The following is a 17,502-nucleotide window of genomic DNA, read 5'->3' as shown; positions in this document are numbered from 1 at the left end:
AAGCGCTGCAGCTGAGGAGTCTGGAACGACAAGACGGGCACACATGCTAGAAGGAACGGACTAAGGACAGTTCCCAGGAAAAGCAGACTGGTCCTGCTAGTTACATTGTGCAGCACCAGAGCCCCAACCCCAGGAATAAAGGGGAAGGAATGGCCATGGATCACTTTTGGGACCAGGCAGGATGCAGACACGGCTGAGGAGGGAGCTGGCTGATGTCACTGCCAAGTCACTGTCATCTTTCAAAGGTCATGGTGACAAAGGGAGGTTCCTGATGACATGCAAACACCACCCATCAAGTAAGAAGGATCCAGGGAACTACAGGCCTGTCAGTCCCACCTTAGTCCCTGGAAAGACTATGTAGTAAATCTTCCTGAAAGCTATTTCCAGGCACATGCAGGAGGTGGTGGTGACTGGGAACAGCCAGCATGGATTTACCAGTGGCAAATCTTGCCTAACTTGATTGCCCTCCACAATGACAAGCTGGCTGGGTGGATGATGGGAGAGCGAGCGTGGTACACCTTTGACACTGTCTCTGACGGCATCCTTAATAGGCAGACTGGCGAGAGCTGGACTACAGAAGCAGACGATAAGATGATGGAAAATTGTCTAGAATATCAGGCTCAAAAGGTGATCAGCCGTACAAAGTCCAGCTGGCAGATGATTACCAGTGGCATCCCTCAGGGCTGATACTGGGGCCAATACAATTCAATGTCTTTATTAACAAACTTGATTAACACCAATTATGGGACAGAGAACACTCTCAACAAGTTTGCAGATGCTATCAAACTGGCTGGCGTGGCTGGGGCAGGAGATCCTTCTCAGAGGGACCTACACAGGCTAGAGAAGTGGCCTGACAGAGAGCTTGTGAACGTCAACCAAGGCAAACGGAAAGCCCTGCCCCTGGGACAGAATAACTCCTTGTAACAACACAGACTGGGGCAACTGGCTGTAAAGCAACCCTGAAGAAAAAGACCTGCCAAGTTCTGAGGAAGGCAGAGCAGACAGATGAGAGGCAGTCAAGATAACCGCTTTTATGGACTATCAATATAACTGTCTGGAAGAGACTGTGACACACAGCAATGACTTTCTGCTTCTCAAAAGTCTTTGAAACAGTAATTTTGAATGCAACTTCTGCCTTTCAAAGCTTGTGCATGGTGCACAGATTCCCCTAAAAGCTAACAAGACTGATGAGAATATCGGCACGCAGTAAGTTGAGCTGGGCGGAGCACAGTGTAGTTCAGTCAGCTTCCTAAGAACATAGTGAAGAAGCACGAAGCAAGACAAGAACTGAAAGCCAGCATCAAGTGATGAAACCAGCTTTGAAGGTTTAACCTAGACGCTACCCCCTTCGGAAGCAAGTCAGCAGCACTTTCTAACCTTCTCTAGAGAGCTATTTCAGCTCAGTATTCATAAGTCTGCTTGAAATACTTGCTGTAGACTGCTTAAAAACCACCTCTTGCATCAAAAAAGGAAGATGTTGTGGTAATAGGCTAGAACGTAGCATTTTGCATGTGCCCTCAAGTCGCTTTGAAAGCTTCTTTGCCAGTAAAATCATTTTTGGTAACTGAAATGGTTATATTAATGCAACATGTAGATCACACCGACAGTACAAACATCATTTGCGATGTTCATTAAAAGACTCAATCAAGGGCATGTGGTTTGCTAGCACAGGAACTTCTGCTGGTATGATCACATTGCTTTAAAAAAAAATCAAATCAGACACTTGGCAAGTCTGTAGTGTCTGTATGACTGTCACGGGTGCAGTTAAACTCCTACCCGGGCTCAGCATATGCACCTCTTCCTGGACAGGTATAGGCTGTGCTAATGCAAGCAGTTAGCTCAGATTTGGTTGTTATCTACAAAAACACCAAACCTGTCTACACTGGAGAGCACATCATCTCACTTACAGAAACCAGAGAGCAAATGGGGTAGAAAAATGGCTTGTTAGATAAAAATTTAGAACATTTCATCCTCCAAAACCACAACAGTTTTTAAGGTAAATATTCTGATGATTTCTGTTGGCAGAGGCAGCGTCTCTGTTAATGATGTAACTCAGAGCAGTGTTCTGGCTATACCAAAACAATTAAAGCAAGCCTCATTACTCACAGCCTGCTGGATCAGAGCTCACCTGCCCCAGCAATCTTCCAAGGGAGAAATCCCTATTAAAGTCTCGCACGAAGTATCAAGTTGTCACTCAAGATCAATCCATAATTAGTAATTGTTTTGGGTAAGGTTGACTATTCATATGAATTCAAATCCTGGAAGAGGAAGAGAAGCCCTGCTTCATACTTTGACTTCAGAATGAAACTATTGCAGCAGTACTTCAGGATGCATCAAGCGCAAAAACAGTATGGTTAATTTGGCGCAGCTCCGTGTGCGGGCCCTACCAGCTTCAAGCTGGTTCACATCCGTTTGGGTTAGGGTATTATATTTACAACTCCAAACTAAACAGACGTAAACCAGGTTAGGCCAGCAGAGCCCACACACAAAGTTGCATCAGTTCACTAAATCACTGTTAGAGTCACCTCTCGCTAAACCAGCAGTTGTGTTTAGATAAGGCCTGATACTATGAGTTGTTGCTATCGCATGATTTCAGATGTAAAAAAGCATAAAGCTTTGTAACGACATCACATTAACTGTCTAAGACGGCGAGGAATGACAAATTATAAATAGGAGGTGGCTTCAGACAGATTCCAGAAATGGATGGTGAGCAATCACTGTGGCAAATCAATGCTCCAGCGCAGAGTATCAGAGAGGGGCCAGGTTTAGTTTTACCCTGAAAAGGCAGTGACACATAAAAGGCTAATGGCAGGTGGTCATTCTGCATTCTGTACATTTCACAAAGATTTATGAGCAAGGCTGAATGCTGGAAAAGCAATGCTGAAACTGCTTGTGTCCCTCTGCAAGGTCAGCTTATTGTATTATGGAAACATTTCTAGTGAGACTCTTACAAGTTAAGACTGTTCTATTTTTCTCAGCTACAGGAAACAAGCTACTAAGAAAAAACAGCATTAAAAAAATTCACAGCATTTACTCTTAAAGAGTGAATTTTCAGTTATTTTCAGATGAGGAAAGACTATATTTAAGCTGAGAGCTTAAAGCTGGAAGGAGACTGATCTTTCAAAAATTTGTTTAACATGAAAATATTTAACAAGAGTGCACATAAATGTATTTCTAAAATACTAGTAATTTGTAAGTACTGTACATTGTAATTATTACGAATGAACGCTGTCATGAGAAATTGCGTAGGTGTCTGAATCAAGAATTTTGATGTTCGTGATTGTCAACAGCTTGATGAGGAAAGAGGAGCCTGACTCTTGGGATTTGGCTGTCAGCAGTGCAGGATATCACTCTCACTAGCCTCGGAATCTGGAAAAGCAAATTTCCTCTGAAAAACACGTTTTAAGTATTTAAGAATGGTCCTGTTCCACCACAGTAAGAGATGCATCTCTGGAGTGAAGGGAGGAAATAAAATTTGGCACCTATAAGCTGTGCGGGTTGGAGCTCCATCACACAGTCACGCTCTGAAAAGCTCCAACAGCGCAGGCAGATCACATCACCCTCCATTTTCAAGAAGTTGACAGCAGCTTGAAACATTTCTCTGCAGAGGCCTGTATGGACTATACCCACCACGAAGCTGTTCTTACATCCATTCATGCTGAAGTGAGCCCCACAAAAATAGGCGCTTAAATCCCCACCAAATCGTTCCCTCAAAATTCTTATAAACTGAAATTTTCCTGCTAAGGCATAATGAACACGTCCTCCTGCGAGCTGCACCTTTCATCCCTGTGCAGATCAGTTTGCTGCAGCCCAATAAAGGAGATTGCAGGGACAGCTGTTGCACCTCCCTTCAGAAGGGCAGCTGAAAATAAACTGCAGACTCAGATCCCAGGATTTATACTGGGCACCTTCACTGTGCTGGGGCCATACCATTATCACTAGATCAAACAGTTCACTCACTTGGAGAGCTTGCAACTGGAGGGTGGGGGCTGCTATTCCCCTGAAAGGGTCTGGGTTTCTCTTTCGTTCATTTTTTTATCCCAGCCCTGTGTACAAACACAATTTTTTAAAAAGCAGAGCAGACATTTCAGAGTATTTAATGCTCCCCCTGCCCTCATTTGTATTCAAAAGTTAGAAAGAAAAAATCTCAATTTATACAACCACTTACATAATATTCCCCTCTCCCAACCTTCTTAAAAAGACTGCTCTAATATGCATAGTCTGACAGGCCTTTTTGACTTATGGTATACAACAATCCTCAATTGAGAGCTAGCATACCAACTCAAAAGTCTTATATTTTAATATTAGTCAGTTATTATCTCAGTATATTACAAACACACAGCACTTAAGATGTCTCACAAGCCCCACAGTACCTAATCTGAATTCTAAGTCTCTAAAACCCTGTTTGTAATAGAAACAGCTCCCAGCCCCTAACACTCACCATTAAAAAAACCAAGAGGCATTATAAATTGCAAAAATAATACCAGGATGACAGTAGTTTCATCTAGGTTACAGCTGAGAGAGTTCTGCACATAAACGTTGCCGTTAATGTTTCAGCAGGTTTCAGCCATGCCAACATGAGCTGCAAGACACCACTCTGGAACAGCGACCGTTCCAGGCACTGCATTCATTGCTCATTCCTGCATTTTTTGCTGAGATGGCTTTCAATCTTATCAAACCATGTTGATTCAGACAAGTATGCAGCATTAAAGACTTGTCTCCATCTCTAATGCAGGCTCAAGAATTTTATTTGCAAAAGCCAGAAAGCTTTCAGCGTATATGAAGTATAACAAGCTTTCCCTAAAATACCTTCGCTTCCCAAAGGAGATTTCCACGTGGGGCCAGAGCTCTGGACTGCCCAGTAGCACTGCTGTGGAGATGAGAACTTTTCCATAGACAGCACTAAGGGACCAGGGTCATCACTTCTAGCTGCTGCCATAAAGGAAGTTGTAGCTGAAAATCCTATCAGTTCACTTGCTCACTGTTTATGGGGAGCAACAGAGCTTGACTCATCTAATCACTAGATAGGATAAACAGAGGCTGAGGAAGGAAACAATGAAGATGCACATTTCCCATCACAAATATCCATCTACTTACTAAAACAGAGTAAGTTTCCTCCCAGCATCCAGTAGCTGAGTGAATGCTGTGGTTTCCAGAAGCCTAACTAACCAGTGGAGAAACTGTCCCTAACCAAAACAAAGGTCTTTCCTCCAACTGCTGCAAGGAGCAGCGATTCTCCAAGGCTCTAACTCACTTCAGTTCAAGGTTAGTTTGTTTAGTCTAGAGTTAATTCTGCCCACTTAGGAGATTGTTTTGAAATAGAGATGCAAGGGACAGACAATTGAACTAACCCACAGGGACAAAACATCAAGCCAAAAAGGGACTGAGTAAGCCAAAAGCAAGAAAATAAAAGCATTAGGTTGGTAAAATAGCACTTCAAATTTTAACTAGCTTTGTCTAATAAATTCCTGGTGTATTGTAGGTAGCTTCCAAGCTTTCTCACTTTATTCAGAGTACATACTATTGTATTCCTATTTATAAGTGAAACCCCCCAAAAAAAGATTTCACTTACCCTAGTGATAAACCCTATTTTTGACAGTGTCATATTTCAGTTTGATGAGCAGCGTTAAACACAGTACAAACAGCTTGCAACTTCTATTTTCATTGGCAGAAGCGTACCTTCGGAAAGAAACTTTGCAGAGTGCGGTGGAAAAGGTATGACTCTCCCTAGATAACCTTTTCTTCCTAGGATTAATGTATTTTTAGGCAATGCAGCCACCCAGGCTTAAAAAATGCAGCCTGATGTATGACACTATCATCACCAACTAAAAGATCAGAAGCTAAACTACCTTAAAGTACAGCTGTGATGCCCCAAACATATGCATATGTAGTACCCGAATACTTCATTCAAGAGTTTTCATGCCACTGCACGTTGTGTTATATCCTCACATTTCAAGGCACAAGCTAGCTTTTACCTTTTGATGATTAAGAAACTTCTCCTAGAAGCTGCTGCCCTATGAGCACTCTGTGTGGGTCATGACTGCCGATCTATCTCAGCTATCCTGCAAAACAAACCCAGGCTGCTTCAGCCACTAGTGGAGTTCCAACCCTTTGCTCCATGCTCTCTAGCAGTGATCTCTATTTTTCTAGAGCTAGAAAAAACACCAAGCCACATAGGAATCCTCTCTTCCTTCCCCTCAGTCTCCTGGATTTTGCTCCAGTGTTAGCACCTCGATGATTCTTCCAACAGTCTCCAGACTGCAGTGATTAGGGAGAGCGGTCTGTAACGCATTAACCCTGGCTGTGTCTTTGGACTGTCCAAAAATTCTGCTGCCTTGCGCTTTGCTAGGACTGCACACAATGTTTGGAAGTGAGTAAAGGGCCAAATTTGCTGAGCAGCAACCAAAAATTGACCAGCCTTAGTTTGACATGGATGCTGCTTCATAAAGCTCTGAAGAGCAACCAGACATGCCTGCAGTTTTACAGCTCTGGCTCAGAAGCAGGAATAACTTAAACTGGGACTGCCAGAGAGGTTACAGCCTCCGCTATCTAACCCAGAATCGCTGTGCAAAGTACCCAACTTTTCATGAAGCAGCTTCTGAATTATTACAGGTGCCCAGCACCTGAAAATAAGTCAAAAGCAAGTGCCAGGCTACTTTAAGAGTATTGTAAGTGACAGAAACTCAGGAGTTATTTCATGAGCAACAGGCAAAAGGGAAACAGCAGGTATATCATCAAAGGGCAGACAAAGGATAAACAATCTTTTCTGTTGTCATCGTTTGTGAACCAGTCCTTAAAGACAAACAAGCATTGCCTATTACATTTGGAGATGCCTTCCCAACTATAAGCATCAGAATTTTTTTCCCTTGAGACTCAATTTTCGTAAAAGTTTACTCTTCGGTTCCACCTGTCACTCAGGAGGAAGAGAGAACATTTCATGCCCACTTCCCACCCAAGAAGTCCAACTGTGGCCAATAGTTTGTTTTACCTACTGGTAGCGGTTTTCTTGATGATTTCTAAATGTTCACTCACATTTAGCTAATATCTCCCTTTCCATTCTGCATTAGACACAAAAACCATTGCCAAAAATACACTATATTCAATGAATTAAGTTAATCACTGAAAATATGGGATTGATGTTCATCCACAAGCATTTTGCAGGCACTGAGATAAAGATACACGTATAACTGAAGCCACAATACAGGTAACAGACACTGGCCTATGGTGTAGGTTTATGTTGCACCTGATGCCTCCAAATAGGAGGACGACGCAAGCTGGAGGCTCAGAAACACCACTTGTAATGTAAAAGGTTATTTTCAAAATACAGCTTCATAGCTATAAATAGCAAAGACAGCTTCTCACCCAGCAAGTACACAATGGTTCTCAGCCATAGTGGCCCAGATACTAGAGAAAGCATAATTTTACCTTTGTTGAGCACCACACAACATTTGGGGCCACCGTGCACTTCAAACAAACTAACCCAATTTGTAAGATTGGTCTTAGGTTTTGTAGAAGCAGATGCCGACTCTGACAAATTAAGTCAATTGATTTTGTTAACCCTTCCATTAACTAAAAAGACATTTGCTTGTACAGAGCAACTCTCACTTAATATTGAGTTCTTTAACCAAAGAAAAAAATTCCTACCCAATCTTTCCTTCAACAAAGCAAACTCTTTTCAGTGTGTAGGATTTCCTTCCTCACTGCATGGCCATTTGGTTTTACAAGTATTAAATGAGAGCAGACGGTCACTACCATCTGCCCTATATCTCATAATGTTATGTTTCTAATACTAAGAGAGGTTATTAAAAAAAACCTCACATGTACTACATTCATTTCATTTGTCAACCAGCACCCTGGGGACCCACAACCTAACTGGACCTCAGCTGACACTTTACCATAGACACTATCTTTCCCCAAGTAATATGAAAACAAACATATTTTGGACACATTCAGTGATAAGGAACTCATAACAACCTCTTCAACCATGACAATAAACATTTTCATCTGATACAGATTTATAGACTCAAGATACACATGTACAACAAAACCTCTAACAAATCAGTGTTTGTTCCATTTGGGTGTGCAAGAACATCTCAGCACTCTTCGGTGTTATCTGAGATAAGCAGATGAGAAAATGTTAATACATCAACGGGACACTGGAACAAAGCTTTTATTAAATTCAAAGTAAGGTCAACCTCCCTTCCTGTAAAGTTTCTGAAGAAACACTTCATGTAAGAGACTTGCTTGTACAGCTAGCATCTGCTTCACTACTCACTCACCTAAAAGCTCTTTGAAGTATCAAGCCCTAGGTGTTACTGTCCAATACATCACCAGATACTTAGCTCCTAAGACACAATTCTTCACGTATACAGAACTATATTTGCAGCCTGCTTGTCAATATATGGCTTGTCATATGTTCAAGAAGTTGGACCTAGCAGAGGTAATCACCCATTGTCTGATGAGTCCAATGCACTTTACGATACACTTTTGGCCAAGCGTCACATTACGTACATCAGCAAGATATCCAGATACTTCTGAAGAGATCATAATCAATCCTGGCTGGAAAGCCCTCATGAAGTTATCCCAACTCTACCATACTTCTATCCACCTTAGATTCAGCCTTCTTGCTTGTCAAAATGCTTTCAATAAGCAGCTCTTCAGTAACTGGCTCTTACTAGTGTCTATACGATTATTTATCATCTAATAAATGTATACGTGCTGTATGGGAGAGTACTTATGCAGCATAACTTATTTGCTATTGCTATACCAAAAAAAACAACCAAACAAAAAAGCTGAGCCATTACAAAGCTCACTGCTTTGCCAACTGAAGTCTTATTCAACCTGATGGTCCGTAAGCTCCTGTGCTCTTTGCCTCATAACTTATTTTTGGAACTCCAGAACAAAACTCCAGAACAAAACTCCAGAACAAAACTCCAGAACAAAACTCAGAACAAAACTCCAGAACAAAACTCCAGAACAAAACTCAGAACAAAACTCCAGAACAAAACTCCAGAACAAAACTCAGAACAAAACTCCAGAACAAAACCCAGAACAAAACTCCAGAACAAAACTCCAGAACAAAACTCCAGAACAAAACTCAGAACAAAACTCCACTGCCCCTTGTTCACTGACAGCCACGAGCAAGCGAGCTTGTGAACCGAGCTTTTAAACGTCCCAAATGCTTCAGTTCAATAATACCAGCCCAGCAAAGAAGAAAGCCTAATCAACTCAATTACTGTCCTGCTATTTGTGCTATTAAAGCATTATTCTTAACAAACACATTATTTCCAGATGTTATTCCTGGACTGTGCTTCTTTTCCCGGTCCCGTCGCTACACTACATGCTTAATCTACGAGATCTTGAGCTAAGAAAATTTTCTTCCTGAGGCTGGCCCAGATTCAAATCAGATTCGTTTCACTGACCAGATGCAACAATCTGGGACGCTGATTTCACATGCCTTGCTAAATTCTGAATCAGTCTTAGATAGCAACAGGTTTCCCAATATTAAAGGGTAGCAATTTCACATGCTCCCTTACATTCCTGTTCATTTACACAACGACAGCAAAAGCTACAGATGAAACACAGCACATGTTTCCAGACAGGCAAAGCTTTACCACTCCGAAGCTAACTTCTGCGACCACTTTTGTATGATCTTCAGTACATTTGGATGAATATTAATAGAATCTACGTCGCTCATCTGAGATGCAGGCACTCTCTGGTCTCTGCAAAGGTTGCCAACGAGCAGTGTGGGGAGTTTCAAGGCAGCTCTGATATAACAGAAACACAGAAGCTGACGAGACACTTCTGACCTTGCAAAAACCGCACCCCCCCGGCAAATTTTCCTAGTACTGCTGCTATTTCAGTAGACCCCAAGCACAAAGTCAGAAGTTTTCCAAAAATTAATAAATTGGCCACCTAGCCAGGCTCGAAGCTCTGCCAGCCCAACGCTTTATTTTGCTAATTAAGCTACTTAATATCCCTGTGAGAACTCGGCACATCAAGCTGCTCGACTGGAATATGCTACCACGCTCCCCTCCAAACTAGGTCTCTGCTTCAGACACACGCTAAATATGCAGGATGAGGCTCAGATCAAAGCTTTCTGTCATCGCTTTGTTTATAAACAACCCACTACTGGTGCTGCAGGCACCGCTCTGCTCTCCCCCGCTGCCAGCAGCAGGGGAAGCGTCTGAAATCCCCGTCCCCCCCGGCTCCGGGGCTGAGGAGGCGAGGGCAGAGCGAGCCACAGCCTGTGCCCCCCTCCCGCCTCCCGGTGCCTCGGCGGGGGGCGCGGGGGAAGCCTCGCTCGGCGGGAGGCGAAGGGAAGGGACCGCCGGGCCGCTCCCCCCGGGCCCAGCTCCCCCCCCCCGAGCCCGGGCTCCCGGTACCTGGTGCAGGGCTGTCAGCCCGTCCACGTTGGTGGTGTTGATGCGGGCGCCGCGGCCCAGCAGGCGCTTCACCTCCTCGGTGTCCCCGCTGGAGCAGGCGGCCAGGAAGACGGCGCCCTCCTCGAAGCGGACGCGGGACCCCCCGGTGCCGCGGTGCCGACCCCGGCCGCCCCCCGCCGCCACCGGCTCCTGCTCCGTCAGAGAGCCCTTCCAGCGTCGCAGCTGCTCGGCCCGCCGCAGCCGCGCCGACTCGGCCCGCTTCCCGCCCAGGTGCTCCGGCTCCGACATCGCCGCCGCCGCACTGAGGCGCAGGGAGCGCGCCGCGCCTCAGCCGGGAGCGGGGCGCAGCGCCCCCGCCGCCATCTTCGCTACGCCCCCCGCCGCCGCCGCCGCCGCCGCGCCCGCGCCGCCCGCGCCCCGCGGCATCCCGGGACATGTAGTTTCCCGCGGGCGGCGCCGCACCTGCCCGCGGGGCGGACACAGCTCCCGGCGGCCCCCGCGCGCCGCCGCACCTGGGCGCGACCCGGACTACAGCTCCCAGCGGCCCCCGCGCGCGGGGCGGCCCCGCCCGCCCGCCCGCCGCCGCAGCGCCCTGCCCGCCGCCGCAGCGCCCTGCCCGCCGCGCCGCCTCGGACCGGCATCCCGCCTACCGACCGCGGCTGCTCTGTGCGGCGTGAGGAGGCAGCACCGCCCGGCCGTGCCCCCCTCTGCGGGCCAGGGAGGGCCGGGGCAGCCCGCGGTGCCCGTGTGGGGGCCTGTGGGGGCACGGCGGCGGGGGGGACGGCGGAGGGTGGGGACAAATGGCTGGCACAGAAAAGAGCCCGCTCTGTCAGGGAAACCAGGCCAAATCCGGCAGGTCCGGCTGCCCCTCCCGCCCACGCAGTTGCCAGTGAGGCGGCCAGGAGGATGCTCAGCTTCCAGAGAGGCGGTTTCCAGTTTTTCCCGTCTTTAAACCCAGAGCCTGGCCGTCCCTAGGCAGAGGCGAGTGGTGGTCAGGCAGCACCAGCCCAGGGAGCTGCGAGGCGAGGAGCAGAGGTCTGCATCGTCGTCGCGGCCGCCAGGCCCAGCGGGTCTCCGGCCTCCGGGCAGGCGCTCGGGTACCGGCCTGCGGTGGAGGGCGATGTCTGTAGGCCCTGCAGGTTGCTCCCTTCCAGCTCTGCCTGCTGTAGCCAAACCAAACTGTGAACGTTTTCGGATGAGATCTTTGGGTTGGCTTCGTTGCGCCTTCTCTGAGCCCCCTCTCGTGGCTGGAGTGTCCCGCTCACAGCACCCTGCGGTGCTTGCCTGGCTCTGCTCTGTCAAGGTGCTGAGGATCAGTCTCTCCTGGCAGACGGCTGAGCACGGTTTTCATTCTGAGTGGAAGGGCTGCCCCTCTTCTTCAGGTTGTTTTGCGGTGTCAAGCTGCCAAACAGAGGATTTACCTCAAATTGTTCATTAGAGGAATCGCAGAATGAGCACAGTGCTAAATGATCAGTGACAAATCCCTCAGACCAGATGGCATTTGCTCATTAGTCTTAGAAAAAACCCAGCAGTTTTCAACAGAGTTCCAGGGAAAACCCCAGGAACTACAGTGCAGTGTATATCTGATATCCCCAGCATGCAAATTATTAGGAACCACTCTAATGAACAGAGTTAGGGGCCACATTAAGGGCTATTAAATATTCATAGAAATGCCAGATCATGGTTCATTAGCAGTCTAAAATCGCAAAACTGGAGTTAGGAATTACTGGTATAGGAATGGTTCAGAGAAGAGCAACAGGGAAAAGGGCTTCACACAACGCGCAGTTTAGTAGGGAGCTCCTGACAGCAGGGCAGTAAGGATGCTAGCTGTTGAGGTGGGTTTAAAAGCAACAGGACAAATTAACGGCACTAAATCAATCAAGAGTCATAAATACAAAGTCGCCGTCCTTGGTTGAGAAAGGCCTTTGGCTGTGGGTTGCTGGAGGCTGGGATCCCTCAGCACATGCTCCTGGCGCCTGCAAGAGATGGGTGCGTGCTGGGTCATGTTCAGCGTGACCAGCTATCACCTTCCCATGCCTTATATTGCATTCTTCCCAGCGGGATCGGTTATTCATGATGACGAGCATGCTGAGTCCATGCTGGACCAGGCCTGGAGCTCCTTAACTTTGCATCTATTGCTTCAAGAATTTAATTACTTCTGGCTGCATGCCAGGCTGACGTGAGCCTTAGCTCTTGCACAGAGTGATGGGCACAGCCATGTTAGTGGTTCAGCTTACGGTTTTGTGAGCGCCTTCCCTACCTGCAGCGTGCTAACGGGGCAAGAGGCCATCCCGTTTCCCCCCGCAGCTGACAAGACCACCCCATGCTCCTATGAAAACTGCCTGATTGAGACTATCAGCCATTTATGTTTTTAAAACATGCCTTTTATTTTCCTGACAGGAATTTTACCCAGGCATATTTGGAGAGTTTTCTGCATTTGTCTAGGATTCCTGGACATCTGACTAAGCTTCTGGATGCTGAGAAGTCCTGCACAGCCACATCTCATGAGAACTGGCTGTAAATCACACAAACAGTGATCTCAAAACTTCTGGCATACGTACCGTTGCTCCTGGGATGCAGAGCTGCTTTGCACATGCACAGGTTTGCACGTGTCCCCAGCCCGCGGGATTCCCTCTGCACGCCGGTGGGTCAGTACAGTGCCTTCCTGGAAACGTCGGCTGTCGTGTGTGCTTCCTGCAAACTGCCTCCACTCTGTAGCAATCGCAGCCAGAAGGATGGCAGCCCTATGCCAGATCTGACTTCTCTTGAAAATGGCATATATCCCCAGACAAAAAAAAACTTGGCAGGAAGAGGAGACTGTTGTCTGTGACTATGAGCCTCTTGCTGTCCTTCCATCACCTCAGGCGCCCCGGATCTCTGACACGTGTGACTACAGTCCCATATCTGCTTTCCTATGATCTGTTCCTTCAAATTCAGTCCAGCTCTGGCCTTCCTCCTATTTCAGCAGTGGGTTTCTGAACAAAAATTCATTATTCCAGGTCTGCTCCCGGGATGATCAACATGAGAACGCATGGCTCAGCAATGCATCTCCTGGATCCTGAGCAAAAACCACGTCTGTGTGCTCCCAGCGGCTAATATCTTTAAGTACCAGTTTCCTTCTTTTCAGTCTCTCTCTGAATTTCCTTTAACTGCTCTGTTACAAATAACTGCTTTATTTATAAAACAAAATCACTTTCTGGAATGGACTAGATTTGTTCTTCTTACTCACCTCTGCCAGCAGCCTGTTTGTCTGAAGTTTAAAAAAAATAAAAAATTTCTCGGTCCCTTTATGTTCACTGAAAAATAATTTTACACCACCAGCCGTGAGAGCCGTGGTAGATCCATGCAGGAATCGGATGGCTTGTGAACTCTGCTCTCTTTGAAGGTTCTGATTGCCCTGACGTTATCCTGTGAATACTACTGGTTTTGTTTCAAGCTCTTAACAGCATTTTTGATGCCTTGATTGTTTTTGGTCACTCCTTTTGGCACCTCTGGTCCCAATCCACTGACCCAGGACACTGTTTGACTTAATCCTCTGGCGTGCCCATTCCCAAGTGCCCAGCCGTGGGAGACCCTGGCACGTTTAAACCGCACCCTCGCGTGCAGGTTACGCTGTGCGAAGCCGAGCAGACCCTTAAGTCTTTTTGGAAATAAAACTGGAGCGGGTAAAATTCCCAGTTAGAGATTGCACACTGACCTGGCTTGGGAAGCTGGGAGACAGCGGCGGGGGGGGGGAGTCTCACAGCCCTTCCCACTCCCACGTCCCGCTGCCGGTGCAACACTAGATGGCGTGGGGACCCACGGCACCTGCCCAGCTCCCGGCACAGCTCGGCCTCCGTCCCTGCGCTAACAGAGGAGTCCCTGAAGTGAAAACTTCTGGTCTCCTGCATCCCCTGGGTCTGCTGGATACTGTTGGCTAGATGGGGAGGCTGGAGCAAGCAAAAGGGAAAGGACAGCCAAAGCCAGCCCCGTGGTGCACGCTGCGAGAGAGGCACGTCTGCTGGTTGGGGAAGACATTGGGAGGTGAGATGTGACGAACTGTCAACTCTCACCCCTCCCAGAAAGGGTAGAGAGTGTCCCTCTGTCAGACCGCAAGGCATCCCGCTGTCCGTGCTGGGGAGGCGACAGGCCTGGACCACACTCACTCTCTGCGGATGGGGTTACGTACTTCACAAGCCTGGTCTCCTCCCCCAGCCCCCTCCAGAGCAAAAAGCCTCAAAGACCAGAGCCGGGGTTTGCAGCAGTGGACCCTGAATTTTGGGATGTAGGGACCCTTTCTGAAGCTGACGGCCAGCTTTTAATACACCCACTCCACCTCCTCTGGAGAAAAGAAATCAGGGTATGTGAGCCTCCGGAACCTGACAGCCCCTGCCTCACACCGGTGGGAGGCCAGCTGGAGGGGGCAGGTCTGCCCAGCTCTGCGGGAGGCTGGCATCTGCAGCACCATCTCAAGCACCGTGTGTGAGACACATCCTCTGAGTCATCTGGCAGAGGTTTCCCAACCTCCAGGGGAAAGGATGCTCATCCCCGCATGCTGTGGCAACGTCAGCTCTGGGGTATGTCTCTAACTCTCTACAAGGCCTCAGGGAACACTGTGGAAGGTCCGTGGCCATCATGACCAACTGCAGTGGGTGAGGTCAAGGTGCTCACATCACCGTCCTGGCAACTGGTAATGTCCCACTCAGTAATATGGCTGTACCCAGTAACTGAGACCCACACATTCCCTTCAGGGGGACCCTGAACGCCCGGTTAATATGTTCCTAATGCCATGTGTTCCTAATGTCCCTGACAGATGAGGTGACCTGCTGTGCTCCGAGCTGTTGGATGGGCCATGCCCAGCAAGACTGGGTCCTTCAGGTCACCTCTGCTCTGCTTGTCCGTGCTTGGTCAGGGGCTGGGTTCCCCCAGCAAGCGATGGCCATTCATGCATGTTGTGCACACCTGGCATGGCAGCATGGCTTCTCTCCCACTTGCAAGACAAAAGGCATCCTGGTCCTCTGTGACAAAAGCCTTCCCTGCACACAGGACGTGAGCAGCACATTCCCCTCATGATCCTCGTCCCCTTCCTGTGTTCCGGGCCTTGGTTCAGGACCAGGAATTTCTTACCCAGAGTTCAGGGCAAAATTACTGTCAAATCTAATGCCAAAGTTTTCCAGGTCCAAAGGAAGCACCTCCCTGCTGCTGCCCTCCCAGCCCTCCTCCCTTCCTCCCAGTTTCAGTAATGCACTCCCAGCAGCTGGAGCAGCCTGGGCTCCGCAGCCATCCGGCAAACAGGCTGCCTGCCCTAGGCGAGCCGCTGTGGCTCAGAAGAGGAGAATGAGTGGGAAGGGTCCCATGAGCCCCGGAGAGCAGTAGACAGCCTCTTTGTGCCAGCTGCCTTTTTTCTTCAATGCCTACTTACATTTTTTGAGTAGAAAAAGGCCAGCCCAGGCAAGAGAAATTAAATAGGAGCTTTTGCTAACTGCATCTTGGCCTCGCTTGACAATGCTGTCCATGGCCACAGCGATTAGGAGCACTGGAGCATCCAGCTTCTCTCCATCCTCACCCACTACAGGGGCTGGAAGATCCTCATGGAGCACAGATGCTTCAGGGACTCCTGGGGCAGAGGCTCAGGGTGGGAAGCAGCTATAGACACCAGCAAAACTGTTCCCTTCTCCTGGCTTCCCCTCATGAAGCTCCCTGTGTAGCTCCTCCTGGAAGGGGCTGCCTTTTGCTGGCCTCCAAGTCCAGGTGATGGAGCATTGATGGACTGAATCTTCTTTGAATCTTCCAGGACATCAAAAATGCCTAAGAAAGGGAAGATCCTTTCTCTGTCTAGTGCCACCTGGTTCCTGTCCCTGTGTGGGGTTTGCTGGGGATCGGCGAAGGTGTCCCACTCCCCTCCCTGCCCTCCTGTTGCAGCCAGCTTCTGCAGGCAGAGGGGGAGTGCCAGTGCAGGCTGGATCCAGGTGGATGTTTCCCAAGGGGATGGAGAGTGGGAGTTTGTACCCCAGCAAGCTGAGAATCAGGCAGGGACGAGCACACGAAGGAACGCCCAAACACAAACTGGGACTGCAGAGTCCTGCCGGGGGGGTCTGAGCACACAGCAGCAACCAGTGTCTGACAGACAATTCGGTGCTGGGTCACACGGCAGGGCTTGCACGTGGACCGCCCTCGGCTTTTCACGGTGGAAGCAGCGTTACCTGGAGCCTTAGCGTGTTTTTTACAAGGTCCTGGGCCTTCTTGGCCTCCCATGTTGCCCTGGCATAGAAACACACAGAAAAAAAATGGATATAGGAGCTTTGTAGCCCTGCAACCACACTTTCTGTAGGCTGCTCCCGGGATGTTTGGGCACGGAGGGCACTAACGTGTGGTGTGAGGGTATGGCAGGGTCTGTGGGACATCAGGGAGGTGGAGGCAGTATCTCTGCTCCTGCAGACACCGAGGTTGCACAGTGCCCATAGTGCTTTGACCTTTTCACTGCTCAGAGCCCTCCCTTCGCAGCTCCGTAACCTGCCATCCAGCGGTGCTGGAAGTGTTTTCCCAACGCTCCCGCAGCAGCCTTTCCCTCACAGTTTCGTGCTGTGCTTATTTCTTATCCCCATCTCCCTGCACCCACAATAGCATTGGTGCGGTGTGTTCCCCCGGGGAAGTCGTTGCCAAAGAGAGTCGCTCCTTACTCCGCCGTTCTCGACACCTTCCTCTTGCAACTCTTATTTTATTTTAGAGGAAAACTCTGAGCATAACAAAATACTGACCTAACTATCTGATAGCTATTACCGATGGCCCATACGCTTGGCGACCAGCCTGCGGGTTTTAGGGAGCCGCGGCGGCTGGCCCCGAAGGGTTCATCCCCGCCGCGGGGATTCCCAGCGGCGTGGGGCCGGGGCAGCGCCGGGGCTGACGGGGCGCTGGGCGGGGGGGGCGGGGGAGCAGTGCCCGTGCCCGTGCCCGGGGGTGGGGGTTCCCCGGGGCCGGGGGTTCCCCGGGGCCGGGGCCGGTGGCGAGGCCGGCCCGCCCGGTGCCCTCCTCCGCCGGGCCCTCGGGGCGGCGGCCGCCGTGACATCAGTCCGGGCTGGCGCCGAGCGCAAAGCGCCGCCGCCCCGCGACCCGCCTTCCCCCGCCGCCAACAAAAGCC

At 49.1% G+C, this 17,502-nt stretch overlaps 1 protein-coding gene across 8 annotated transcripts in view; it reads right to left on the bottom strand.

The window, feature by feature from the left end:
• Positions 1-10,673, bottom strand: part of PPP1R12B (protein phosphatase 1 regulatory subunit 12B) — a 125,954-nt gene extending 115,281 nt beyond the window's left edge. For all 8 annotated transcript variants that reach the window (XM_050911236.1, XM_050911240.1, XM_050911235.1 and 5 more), the window contains exon 1: positions 10,386-10,673. In XM_050911236.1, coding sequence (XP_050767193.1) covers positions 10,386-10,673 — 288 coding nt within the window. The remainder of the gene's footprint in view (positions 1-10,385) is intronic.
• Between the last annotated feature and the right edge of the window lie 6,829 nt (positions 10,674-17,502).

Source organism: Gymnogyps californianus, chromosome 27 (genome assembly GCF_018139145.2).
Source record: "Gymnogyps californianus isolate 813 chromosome 27, ASM1813914v2, whole genome shotgun sequence".
Classification (NCBI taxonomy): Eukaryota; Metazoa; Chordata; class Aves; order Accipitriformes; family Cathartidae; genus Gymnogyps; species Gymnogyps californianus.
The sequence above is the reverse complement of the archived record's forward strand: the minus strand, read 5'-3'. Positions and strand labels throughout refer to the sequence as shown.